The sequence below is a fragment of the Plectrocnemia conspersa genome, unplaced genomic scaffold (genome assembly GCF_051122295.1).
Source record: "Plectrocnemia conspersa isolate PC_06_02 unplaced genomic scaffold, ASM5112229v1 ptg000005l, whole genome shotgun sequence".
NCBI lineage: Eukaryota > Metazoa > Arthropoda > Insecta > Trichoptera > Polycentropodidae > Plectrocnemia > Plectrocnemia conspersa.
The window spans coordinates 30,842,106-30,856,292 of NW_028277169.1; the positions used below are offsets into that span (position 1 = coordinate 30,842,106).

The 14,187-nt window shown below is 24.8% G+C and overlaps 1 protein-coding gene across 14 annotated transcripts in view; it reads right to left on the minus strand.

Moving 5' to 3' along the window:
• dpy (fibrillin-like protein dumpy) overlaps positions 1-14,187 on the minus strand; it is a 218,877-nt gene that overhangs the window by 123,352 nt on the left and 81,338 nt on the right. For 12 of the 14 annotated variants that reach the window (XM_088185558.1, XM_088185557.1, XM_088185555.1 and 9 more), the window contains one exon: positions 5,732-5,787. In XM_088185558.1, the coding sequence (XP_088041684.1) occupies positions 5,732-5,787 (56 nt within the window). Of the gene's footprint in view, positions 1-5,731; positions 5,788-8,356; positions 8,621-14,187 lie in introns of those variants that run through there. The other 2 variants (XM_088185559.1, XM_088185556.1) reach the window with 1 other exon arrangement.

Here is a 14,187-nt window from a genome sequence, read left to right on the forward strand (position 1 = left end):
TGTTTTTAAGTTAAAAAATAAAATTTATATCTCAAGTCATAGGAAAATCAATCAAAAAAATAAACATTTAATTGTGTTACATTTTACAGTAAAAATATTTTCAATACACTTTGACGTAAAATATATTTTAAATTAATTTAACCAATGAATTTTTACTTCTAGTTATATTTATAAATAAAGCTCTAAATAATATTAATTAATAAAATATAAACAGATTTTCAACTAATATCACATTTATTTGTGTGAAATTGTAATGTAAAAATAATAAAAAAATATACGAATTAAAATAAACATTAAAATTGCTGCTCAATTCAAAGTTTAGTACCTAAGTTTATTTTTTTTTTTTTATAAAATAATAAAACATTTTTAGATAAAATATTAATTAAATGTGAAAATATTATAAATATATTTGTAGTAAATCAAAGTTTTATTCTAAAATTATTTTAATACTAAAATGTAAACGCAGAATTAAAAAAATATTATTTAATGAATAATTAACGCATTATTAAAATGATAAACATTTAATTATTTCAATAGTAAACATAAAAATACAGTGAAACATATTGTAGGAAAAATAAAATTTAATGTCTAGTTTTGCTAATTAAAAATAAATAAAAAAATATTTTTTATCCTTTTTTTTAGTATATGAATATTATAAGAACGTAAATATAAATATATTTTAATTGTATTTTTTTTTAATTTCACATAAAACATTTTTTTTAATATGAACTAAATTTTTAATACTAATACTTTACATTCTGACACAATCTAATTTATCTTTATGTATAAATGTTTTATTAATTTATTTAATTTTATTTGGACAAATATAATTATTAAAAGATACTAAAATAAATCATTAAATTTAATTCATAACATTCAATTAAAAATATGTTGTAAATATACTTTTATTTACACTGAAAAACTGCAATCAATTCATAAACCAGTTTTTTAATTGCTTAATATGAAATTTAATTAGTAGAAAAATGCACTTGAGCACTCAATGCTTTTAATGGCAACTTTTAAGTTTGCTGTATAGAAACTTATATTTTATGATATACATCACATTTTATTATATAATGATCTTGTATAATTAATTTAATAAATGAGCTATGTATATATTACACGTAATGTAGTATATAAAGATTTCTTAATAGCAAATCATTAAAATATGTTGTTTACGTTAAAAAAATACATGAATAATTTGTGTAAGATAATTTTTTAGTGTTTCATAAAAATGTACAACACAAAAAGTAATATATTTGTACACATGAAAGTGAAAAGACATCGACGGGTGGTAAAGCAACGAACCCATTATATGCATATATGGCGTCGGCGTTCTATTTTAGATCTTAATCGTTTACGAAGCTGTTTTATTATATATTAATTAAAATTAAAAATGGTGTAATATAACACAGTTTGTAATAAATGTGATATTAATTAAAAAAATATTTGTCTTAATATGGCAAGCGGTGACAATGTTTATAATTACAAAATTTATAGATTTAGTCTATGTAAATTTTTATTAAGGCTTGTTCCGGGTGACTCAGTGTCTCGAGCGCCCACATGTCATATTTGCATATACAGAGACAATGAATAAAAAACGCAAATGTCGGGTGCCAATTTTTCCGCGTGGGTTTGAAGGTTTCGATTTCGAATCGTCGAGTCGGCTAGTTAGCTGATTGCGTATGCTAACAACGCAGGATTCGACAACCAGGATCGTTCTCCGTTTGAGGATGTTGCCTCGACATCCTTGCGTGGCTGATGAGATATGGCCGTGGAGTCTTATTCCAACATGGGCATTATAAAAGGCACCGGCATTAGCATTCTGACCGCGTATTTTACATCGAGAAAGTTTAGAGTGAGATGAGATGAAATGTGGATAGTTTTGCATAAAAAACGTGCATATAGTATAATGAAAGATATCTGTAGCCATTAATAATACTCATATAGCTTTTTAGTAGATTTTCTCGTAGACAATATGAGGCGTAAAGAATAATGATGCTCGAGTTATAAAGAATATCATTATAGGAAGTCAATGAAAAAAAAAATCTCCTATAAAATAATTTTAATAAATGTATGAAACTTTAAGGTATTATTTATAATATATTAATGTTGAAAATCTAAGTGCTATTACCATTTAGCATAAAAACCATTTATTTTATGACTTATTCTAGAACAAGAACACTACTTAATTTTGATTATAAATATGTATTATTTCAAATGGACTAAAGCTTTCATTTTCATTTAAATTACATATGCAATATTAGGATTTGTTAAAAAAAAATCTAAAAAAGGTTTTTCATTATCAATTTATATTTCCCAAATTCTTGGAATATGATTCTCTCGAGTCGCGTCGACAACTGCTTGTAAAGAATTTACACAATAAATAATTAAATTAATTACCAGCGCTTGTGTTTTCGAGTATAGTTTGAAGTATATAATGTCACATATAACAGCATAGTATTGGACAAAGCTATTGATTTATTTTCAGCAATAACGCTATAATATAAATATTTGTACACATTTTTTTTGGGATGCATTGACGTAAATAAAATAATTTTTAACCCTTTATTATTGTATTTATGAAAACTTAGTGTTCATTTATATATATAAACTATGATCATAATTTAATATAAATAGAATATAAGCGTAATGCGCAGTAATATATAATATTTTTATTTAACGATGATCTAACCTTTTAAGACAAAGCTAAAAAGATTGACTAAATGGAAAGGCAAATACTTTAATGACTATCATTTTTTTATAGTCAAAGGATTAATGTAGAAATGATGTAATTAAAAGGTCAAAGCAATAAATTGAGATTTTATTTAAGTAATATTCTTAGAGTACCAGCATTTGATAATAATAATAAAATTATATTTTAACCAAAGTATACACTTTTGGTTAATTTTTTTTATCTCCCCATAAAGAAAGTCATCATATGTTTACAGTTACAAGTTTATTTTATAATTTTCTCGGCATAAAATTTGGATGAACTCAAACAAAAATAAATAATTAGTAACAGAAAATATATAGATATTTCAAGAATATTAATTTATTAATATTCTTAAATTAACACCATTTTATAATAATAAAATGTGAGGTTATTCCATGCTGTTTCCAAAAAATGATTAGATAGATCAAATCAAAACAAAGATTAACAGATTTTTATAGGAATAAATTGTGTTTATTCTGTATATTAATAATTAAAATAAGTGACAGAAGCTGATTTTAATTTACTATTACACCCAAAAAATAACATTATAGACTTTGATTGTAGTTTATTATATGTATTTTATAAAATAAAATACATTAAATTAAAAAAACTTAAGCAAATAAAAATAAACTGGTAACAGAATATTACAGTAATAAATTAAGAAGTTATTCTAATAAATAATGAACTAAAACATAGATGCTTAGCTAAATTTATTATCTCTCCACAAAAAAATGAATAGATTTTGATAATAATTTATCAAATTTATTTTATAAAACACATCACATTACATTTTAATGATTTTTAATAAATTTAAATAAAATTTAGAAGTCTTACAGATATTATTAAATATAAATGTAAATGATAAAGAACAAGAAAATAGCCTTTCATTATATAAAAACAATTTTGTAAGCATTTTTAATTGCTACATAATTAAGCCTCGATAAGTTATTTCTCAGTACTATGAGTACAAATAATTAGAAGTTCAGGGTCATTAACATTTTTTACCTAAAAAGCAGATTTTTGGATTACATAGCTTACTAAATCTGCGTTCTTTGATTTTTTATAAATAGTTTATTATCTCAAAAATAAATAAAAATAAAATATATTATAATAATGAAATCAAAAGGGCGCTGAACGATTTAGAAGTTTTAAATATGTTTTCATTACTTAAAATACCAATAAAGAAGCACATTGATTATGTCTGTAACAGTATAAAACAAAACTAGGTAGGCAAGTGTTTTTTAATTTTTTTTAATATTGTTTTTACCGTTTTATGGATTGTGATACTTTCGTGCAAAGCCGCAAAATCCAAACGACAAAAGAGTCTTTTCTGCGGCTAATGATCGCGAATGTCTCTCTTTGGACTATGTCGGCTCAATTACATGAAAATACGCTGCACATTGTGGTCCGGTGACACACGGAGGAGACAATGAGAAGAAGACCAGCTGCGGATGCTGTGCCCAATTAGGCGATGGATGGAAAAGCTAAGAAATGGCGAGAGTTTGTCTAATTAGACGCGACGAATAAGGCGCACTGTTTGCGATCCGCTAACTAAATAGTTTTTAGCACAGTAATTTGTAGCTCGTTACAAAATACCACTTTCATAATATGGAATATTTTATCGTATATATATTTGTAGGAGAAGAGAGTAAACATATACTTAGGACATTAAAAAAAATATTGCATATTAGTTTTAATAAACAGAACATCACAACACTCGTTTTAAAATGTATACATATTTCTAAGTCGTATTTAATTTGTAGATGGGGCATTTTTAAATAGACCTAATTTGAAGAAATTGATGCATTGTATTAAGAATAATATTACTTTAAATTAAATGTGAATATCTGTTATTTATTTTAATTAAAATTATTAAAATACAGATTAAGTTATGAAAACATTTTTAACAGCAATTATTCACAATGTAAATTATATTTTTTTTTAATAAAAATACGATTCTATCTTTTAAGATTTCGTAATGAATCTATTATACGTAAGAATAAATTATAATATTTTTTATATATAACATAAAAAAAAAATACAATTGACATCAAAAAAAATTTAGAAACTGAAGAGAAAAATTACTTTAGTAAGTATTATATTAAGAGTAAAAATGTCTTCATATAATTCTTATCACTTCTAAAGATTTTATTAAATGTATGCAAACTATGAATTACAAGAAATCGGACTCAACATTGTTTTGGTACAATTTACAATTTGCCTTCCTACACGCCATAAAAATAGTTCAAATCATATGGTAATTTACAGTCATAGTCATATTCTTTTTTAGTCAGAAGGTCATATTCCCAAATACAATAACACAATGAGCTAATTAATGCCAGGAAATTCACCAACGGACCGCTCGAGTCAACGATCTCGTATAAACATTAAAGATTATTTTGTAGACTTTATTTATAAGCCGAACCTTTTATGAGAGATGAAAGTTCACAGTGTAATTATTTATATCATGCGTTTCAATGGCATAAAATCTTATCATCATAAATAACCAGACATACTGTGGTACTACGATTCTGTTTTATCGCGGTCGTGATTCAAAACTGATTTACGCACGACAACTGTTATTATTCATATCATATAATTTTGATAATATTATCGATATATAACTGGGTCCAGAATTAACAGAGCGAATGAAATCAGAAAACGCGATGACCGTTCGAAATTTATTTTTCTAAGCAATTTGTTTTCTACATATGCATTAGCAATGGAGCTCGCTGAAAATTTTACATGCAAATAGCGTTGGTTTAGAAAGTGAAACGTTATTCGCCGGGGCGTCCTGTTATCTGTTCTGTCGAATTTTCACACTGACTTTACAAACTAACAATGCATCGCGTTTTCTCACAGTTTCGATGCTTTCTAAAGAGTGGAAAACGGCGCAAAAAATAACGCAGTGGCAAGTAAGGTCATGTCAGATGCGACCGGTTGAGTGCCACTCCATTTGTGTGATTTATATCGGAGATGAAAAAAGTATATTGAACAAGATGAGATAACACTTACGTATGATGTCGTTGACGCAAGCCACACGACGAGCGGCAATATTATTCTCATTTTTGCTGTAACAAAAAAATATAAAAATTAGTTAGTGTATCGAATACATAAATGTTATACAAAGGAACATATAAATAAGTTATTTATAATCAACCAACACGATAAATCAATGATACAATACCGTAAAGAACTGAGTTTGAATCCCATATTAATTCTATGTTTGTTTTTAATAATCACAGAATAGGTTTTCCTAGATTTTCCTGATCTCACGGATGAGTATTGTAATAAAATATTAATATAAAAATCGAGCTAGGTAATGCATAGTATTTTAGCTGTAATAATAGTTTTTAATTAATAAAATATATGTCACTGATTAGTACATTATCTCATTTTTACCAAGTAAAAAAATAATAAAAATTTTTTTTTTATATAAAAAAAATGTCAACTACGGCTATGTTTAACATTTGTAAAGTAGTATGTGATTTATTTGTTATCTGTAAATGACAAAGATTATTTTAAAATTAAAAACGAGAAATTACGACATCAAAAATATTCCGGGTTTTGTGAGTCCAGCAAAGACGATGATATCTTGACTTCAGAAATGGAAACCATCCATCAGTTGTCTAATCAGTCTAATTCAACATTAAAAAAATAGGAAGGCTTGGAAACAACGTGTATGCTTTCCACGCGAATTGAGCGTAGAAAACAAATCTGTTGAGCTTCTAAAGCTTGAAGTTGAGTCGCTTTTCCTCGATCATTTATTATCCGGAAATGAGAAATGGGTGTTCTACGGCAACAATCGTTAAAGAATACAGTAGTTATCTAAAGGTTAAGTAGCAAAACCTACCTCGCATCCCGAGATCAATATAAAAAAAGTTATTTTGTATATTAGGTGGGATTGTGCATTACAAAAATCTGACCAAACAATTGTATTAAATACACGAGAGATTAAAAAATCTGCACTTATCAACCGAAATCGAATAGTTTTAATTAAAACATGACAATGCACATTTACATATGGTGAAATTAACTTTCAATAAAATTATGGAAACTGGCTGGAAGGTTCTATCTTAATCACTTTATTCTCTAAATATTGCTCTTAAAAAATATAATTTATTTCGTTCGAAAAAAATCAAAATGCAGACGATGTGAAAAACAGGATCTCAAAATATTTTGCATTAAAACCACCAATATTTTATGCTAATGTAATTTATAAAGTGACCAAAAGTGGGAAAAGGTTATATCTTTAGAAAAAATACGTACTTTAAATTATTAAATTAAAAATAAATATAAAAAAAATATTTTATGCTGCTTTAAAAAAACGGCATTTATCAAGGGATCACATAATATACATATATAAATATGTAGAACATATAACTATATTTTTCATAGAAAAATAAAGTCTATCCCTTATTTATATATATATCATAAGAGCCAGATATTATACTACAGAAATAAAGTATGGTGTTATTTTTAACATATTTATTAAATTATTAAAGGTTTAATTTGTAATTTTAGAAATTGTAATACATATACTTTAATAATGAAGATAAAAATGCAATTATAATACGTGAAGAAAAGCATATATATTTATGTACTTTTAGCGTCATATATTGTAATATATTTAATATTTATTACAATAATAAATTGTGTTTAAAATTTTAAGATTCCAGTAAATTTTATACGTGTATATTGCACGTGATGGAAAAGTGATAAAATATTTTTTCTTTCAATTCACACCAAATTCTATACAACAGTATGAGGAAATTTTTGTAGAAAATATCTCAGAAATGATATCATCTTATCCTTCGCGAGAAACGAGAAAGTTCTCAAGAATTGTCATTCCAACTATCTCATTATGGTATAGCACATCTTTTATGGCTAATAACAATATATTAAATCACAGAAACGACGATAAAATTTTATATTCGTATATGTGTGAGATAAAATTACATAAGCAACTCTATGAAACCGATAAAGATTCATCAAAAACCGTTCTCTATTGCGAAAAGATTCGCACGAGAAATCTCATAAAAACGTATTATTTATAAAAAAAATAAGCATGGAAGATGTGACCGGTTTAACTTATGAATATCTGACCATCTGACAGAAATATTACATCACTTGCATGTATAATATGTATTGATTTATGTGCGTAAAAAATCGCAGTACCGTTACGATTTTTTGTCTTGGTAAAATATTTTTCGCGAATTTATGATACGGTACATCGCTATTTTATTATTAAAATGGTTTGAGATATATTATGAATTGGCTTAACAGTTTTAAAGATCATTTTTATATTTAAAACGGTAAGAAATACATTGAAGCTATGTTAAATAAATAATGCATAAAACTAAAATATTATACAGCAAATAAATATTACTTTAAAATATTAAATTCTATATCAAATTATTTGGTCTTATTGTATTATTATCAATTTAATATAATTATAAATCTATACATTAATTGATTTAAAATTATGCAAAAATTCATGAATTGATATATATATATTTTTTATTGTTTTTAAAATTATTTAATAAATATTTGTAAAAATAAATAATCACTTCTATAATTTTTATATTTTATTAGACACTTTGTACTATCATTTAAAAATATATTTTATTATAAAATTACCTCGTCACTAGCAAAATTTTATTTTTGAAAAAGGCACCCCACTTTGGCACCGCATTTGGTCGCCCGCTACACCTCCCGGTCTCACAACAATACCCCACGATCACTATTATTTTTTTATATATTTTTCTTGTGCACACAGAATATACTCGCACTTGTCACTGGTCACTAGTCACTAGTCACTAGGCCCGACTGTGTATAATGTAAGCGCGAGCAACCGGTCGCCGCGGCCAATGTTGCCCGGTCGGTGTCAGCAACGCGACTGGCTCCGCTTCTTTGCGCAAGAACAAGAACTGTTCTTGGCCGTTCTTGGATTGGCAGAAGACCATCGGACGTGGGCTATTGGTATTTCAGACCCCATAGGTCGCCCACAATCTCGAGGCTTTATGGTCAACGCATGGGCGGGCGGCGAAAATTGATCGGCGTTAGTCATGTGACATTTAGATTGGATATGGATTTGATCAGATTAAATCTTTAATATGAATATTTTATGCCGCATTTAAAAGTAGCCCATATCCATTTTACATTATAAAAATTGTATTAGAGCAAATCACATCTGTTCTATGAATAATAAATAATATTTAGTGCAATTTAATATTTTATATATCTTATGCCGTTGTTTAAAAAATTAGCTAAAAACTTTAGTAGTAAAATAAAAACTTTTTTAGATGACACATTTAAAACTAGCACATGGTTAGTGTAAGTAAATATAGTAATTAAATTTTCTCAGATAAATCTAATTTATTGTATGACTTCTACTTTCAAGGAAAAACTATTTTAAAATGGATTTCTTAGGTTGTGAATTTTATAATATTACTTACAGTAATTAAAAATTGATTTATTATTTACTAATTTAAATTCTATGTTTATATTTATTATCTATGAACAAAGATTTGTTCATAAATATCAATATAAAAAATTATTAGCATGAAAATCGTTAGCAAATCATACTATAAATCTATTGTTGATATTCTCATTTATATTATTAGAATTTATTACAAATAATGAAATAATATATTTTATACGTATTTAAAAATATATATTACTTTATAATCACTGTTTTTTTTTACCAAAATAAATAAAACATAACTCATTTTTGCACCTTATAATTAATTAAAAGCACTGTTATTATCAAGATGACCACAGGAAGTCTTTTCTGATATACATCGCAATTTTTTTTGGCATTCTAATATGTCACGGTCGCTTATTAATAAGTCCTTTCTAAAACTGCATTCAAGGTCTCCCTGAATCAGATTTTGGACAACAGATACATCTAATAATTACATATAAAAAGTATTTATATAAAAAATAAATTACAGCTTCTCAGAATATACAGAGAAATTTAAACCTCTGAAAATAAAATGAAAAATATTTTTATGATCCCAAGATAAACATCTCAAGAATATTTTCACGTACTCGCTTTTTTATGTATGCTGATATCATATGCTATATGACTCAGATTTAACGTTATTCCACAAATGTGCTAATTCTATGATTTTAATAATAGTAATAAACCATGGTAATATTACACTAAAAGGGTTTATTGATTTTCTTCTAATCAAATATGCAAAATAATGAAAGGGAACGCTATTAAATTTTAATTAATAATTTAAGGCGTTTCATTTCAATAATAAAGCAACAAAATAAAAATAACCTTTACGTTACATAATATTTTAATGAGCGCGTGTGTGCATGCTTTATAACATGTGTATGCATCAATTTATTGGTAGGATGAACATTAATTGTTTTGTTGCATCATGCAACAATCACGGTGCTCTTGAACTTACGTTATTACTGGTTTAATGGCAGATTAATTTTTTAATATTAAATAAATGTAAAAAAATCATTTATATATTAATAAAAATATCTAGTAAATTTTAGCAAAATTAAATAAAAATACGATCATCTTTCAGTAGATAAAAATAGAAGCTGTAATGCGATTCTTTATAATTGTATGGAAATATTTTTTTGTTATAAAGGGTTATTGTTACTAACATTGTCATAAAACATAATAGCAACAATTCTAATCATAGCTTATTTTAAATAAATACTTTTATGTTATTTTTGATATGAAAAATGATCTATTTAAGTATGTTATATAGTATGGAACCATTACATATTCCTGATATACTCCATTATATATTCCTGATATATAAGAACAGATTAATTTAAATCCCATATGAAATCTAATAGTTTTTATTATTTTAATCAAATAATTAGTGATTGTGTTCCAACGAAAATCTACCTAGAAAACTAGCATGATCCTCAAGTGACTAATTTCTGGGTTAAAATCATATATTTTATAAATATTTTTTATTAAAATTTTTTTAGTGGCTGAGAGAATGAAATTTGTGATTATTAAATAATTTTAGTTTCGATCGATCAATACAGATTAAGTTTTTTAAATTTTCTGAATCTCACTGATTAATTAAAATAAAATCGATCTTTCATAGAGGCATATATTGAATGTCAGTAGTATTAATATTTTTTAGCTAATTTTACAACGTACTTAGTAGGCGTTGTAACACATTGGGCTTACGCCAGTGATGCCACGATTTTTTAATAAAAAAATCTAGTAACGTATATTATAACTTCCTGTTAAATTCATATAATTTTAAACCACTAAGCAAAACCAACAATTCATTTATATTATTGATCATTTAATTTAATTTAAAAAAAATAAACCAAATAGTAGATATTTTTTAATTAATAAATTAGATTTTATTTTAATTATTTACGACTTAGGAACTAAATATTTATCGACTGACTTATAATTTAAATAATTGCCCATTCTATTCAAATAACTAATAAAAATCAACTAGAAACTTATCCAAAAATTACAGGGTTTTTAAAAAATAAATAAGTCAAACAAACATAATTTAAAAGTTGCCCAAATAACTATTTAACTACTGACCAATAATTTAAATTATGAACTATTTATTTAAATTACTAACAGTCAAACCAAAATCTGATCCAATAGTTTCATTGTTTTAAAATAATAAATAAGTTAAACATTATTTATTAGCGCATTTAAAAGTAGTCCAAATTTTTTATGATTTTTATTTGATTCAGAAAGACACATTTTATTAAATGTAGCTACAATTTTTTTTATTTTTCGTATGTTAAATGAGAATTTTTTTTTACTATATATTTTATCAATAAATTATTTTAATCTTAATTAAAATAAAATTCTATATGCATTTTAATTTATCACAAGCAAAATTAAAAATATAACCACAATAGATTTATTTAAAAACTAAGTTACTATATTAATACTATTAAACATTTAATCAAATTAAAATCACCAGCACAATAAAATAGGGCTAAATTATAGTTTACAAGACATATTTTTATAATAATGTAAATAAATAATATTTTTATAAGAATGAAATTATAAATAATAATGTAATGAAGCATCTAAAAGTAGCGCAGATAAAAAATGATGGAAATTGAATATTATATATGCGAGCTTTTTCTATATTTTTTTATTAAGTAGTAAAAACATCTTTGGCGCATTTAAAAGTAGCCCAGACACATAAAAATGTATGTTTAAAGTACTTAAAATGCGCTTTCGATTTTAGAATTTTGATTCGATTAATAATAAATTGGATTGGCAAAAACATGTAGAAATCATAGTGTTATAATTAAGTTGATTAGTATATTATACAGTTAATTTAAATAAATATAAATCTAGAATGGAATGTTATCTAAGTAGAGTATGAATAAAATATGTATACATATATGTTAACAAATAAAAAGTTCTTATTAAAGTTCAATGTTATTTTTTTGGAAATATATTTAATATGTTCTGTAGTAAGCTTTACGATATGTTGCTTTTAAAAAATTAGTAACATAGCAAAAAAAATCTTAAAAGCTCATTTTATAGTTATACAGTAGTCGATCATATAATAAATGATATTTTTTCAACACACGGTAATTTTAGTAAAGATATGTCAATTTAAAACAAAGGGTAGATATATATAAATAGTTTTATATACATCTATTATAAATTATTTAGATTGTATAAGCATAAGATTATATATAAATATAAATTGTTTACCTAAGCCACTTTTAAGTAGATAATTATTAATTATTAATAAAATAAAAAACAGTGTGAATAAAATTATTCACAGTATTAATATTATTGAAATCATCTGGATTCATCGCGATTAGAACTTATTGTTCGATATTTTGTGATACTCCTCCTTCCATGTTCATGAATTACCAACAATTTTTTTTGATGAAAATTCGTGACCATAGCAGGAATATCACTGCCGAAATATTTAACAGTAAATTCTAATCGTGATGAATCCTGAAATTTAAATAATATTAATATTATATATATATATATATATATATATATATATATATATATATATATATATATATATATATATATATATATATATATATATATATATATATATATATATATATATATATATATATATATATATATATATATATATATATATATATATATATATATATATATATATATATATATATATATATATATATATATATATATATATATATATATATATATATATATATATATATATATATATATATATATATATATATATATATATATATTAACGTGCAAAATAAACTCACTTAAGTTCATGGTGAATTATTAATCGACTTGATATTTGTAGTCCGCTATTTCACTTATATGTTACTTTTTGTTGAGTAACGATTGTAACGTATCATTAAAATTTATAACTGGTAAAGGTTATTAAAAATACTGTTTTATAAATATATATAAAGTAGAGAAACGGTTTCTTAAAAAAATAAATAAATGTTTATAACTAGTTAGTTATTGTGCATAGAAATATGCAATTTAAGTGCAAGGTTATTCCACGTAACGGATCATTATGAAGGCCTCTCTAGACTAGAGGCCGATCGCAGTAACAAGTGTATAATCAAAGAGCACCCCGTAAATGTCGGTGCCCGCACAGGGCCGGACCTGTGCAAATAATCACGTGGGCGAATACCCATAATTACAAGCGAATCAAGAGCGGATAATATCGGAGACAATTGCCCTGTACCATGTTCGGAGGTGATGGAAAGAGGCTGGAGAAGCGAACGTCTAGTTGTCTAGTACTTGCTTGAATGAGCAAATTGATCGTTAAAATACATTGAAAAAGTGAGCTATTTATGTATTAATTGTGTAGGAAAATTTGCCAACAAATTAGATATAAAGTAAGACAATTTTATGATTGGATCATGGTGCTTTGAAAGTCTTGTTTATGTCGATACTAACTGATAGCTTAATGTGTATTTAGAGGTCCATAAAATAAATCTCAAAATACATCACGAAGCTTCTTATCAAAGTACGTGTTTTTTCCTCTTATTTTTTACAGGAAAAAACTTGTTCTTTAAATAATAAATTGTGACTTTCAACTTACTATTAATATATTTCGAAACATTTAATTTGTGTAACAACTACTATTCCAGCAAATTGTTTTCTAAATTAATTAGTGAGGGTCTGTATTTATTTTATTACAATAAATATATTTTTTTATAAAAATAAAGTGTATTAAATTTGCTTAATCTTTGCATAAATATATTTTATATATTGCCATTATATAAATGATTTCTATTTATTTTGAGCTTTTTATATTTTTATAATATACTTTACACATTTTTTTTATTAAATAAAATATGTTTCGATTTTACCCACTCCAAAAATTTTATTTTAATACTTAATAATATATTTATATGTACTAATTAATTAAATTGCATTCCCACAACAAATACAGATTGATTCAATTCTACGTTAACTAACCTCGAGTCACGTAACACGCCTTAATTGGATTAATTGTCAG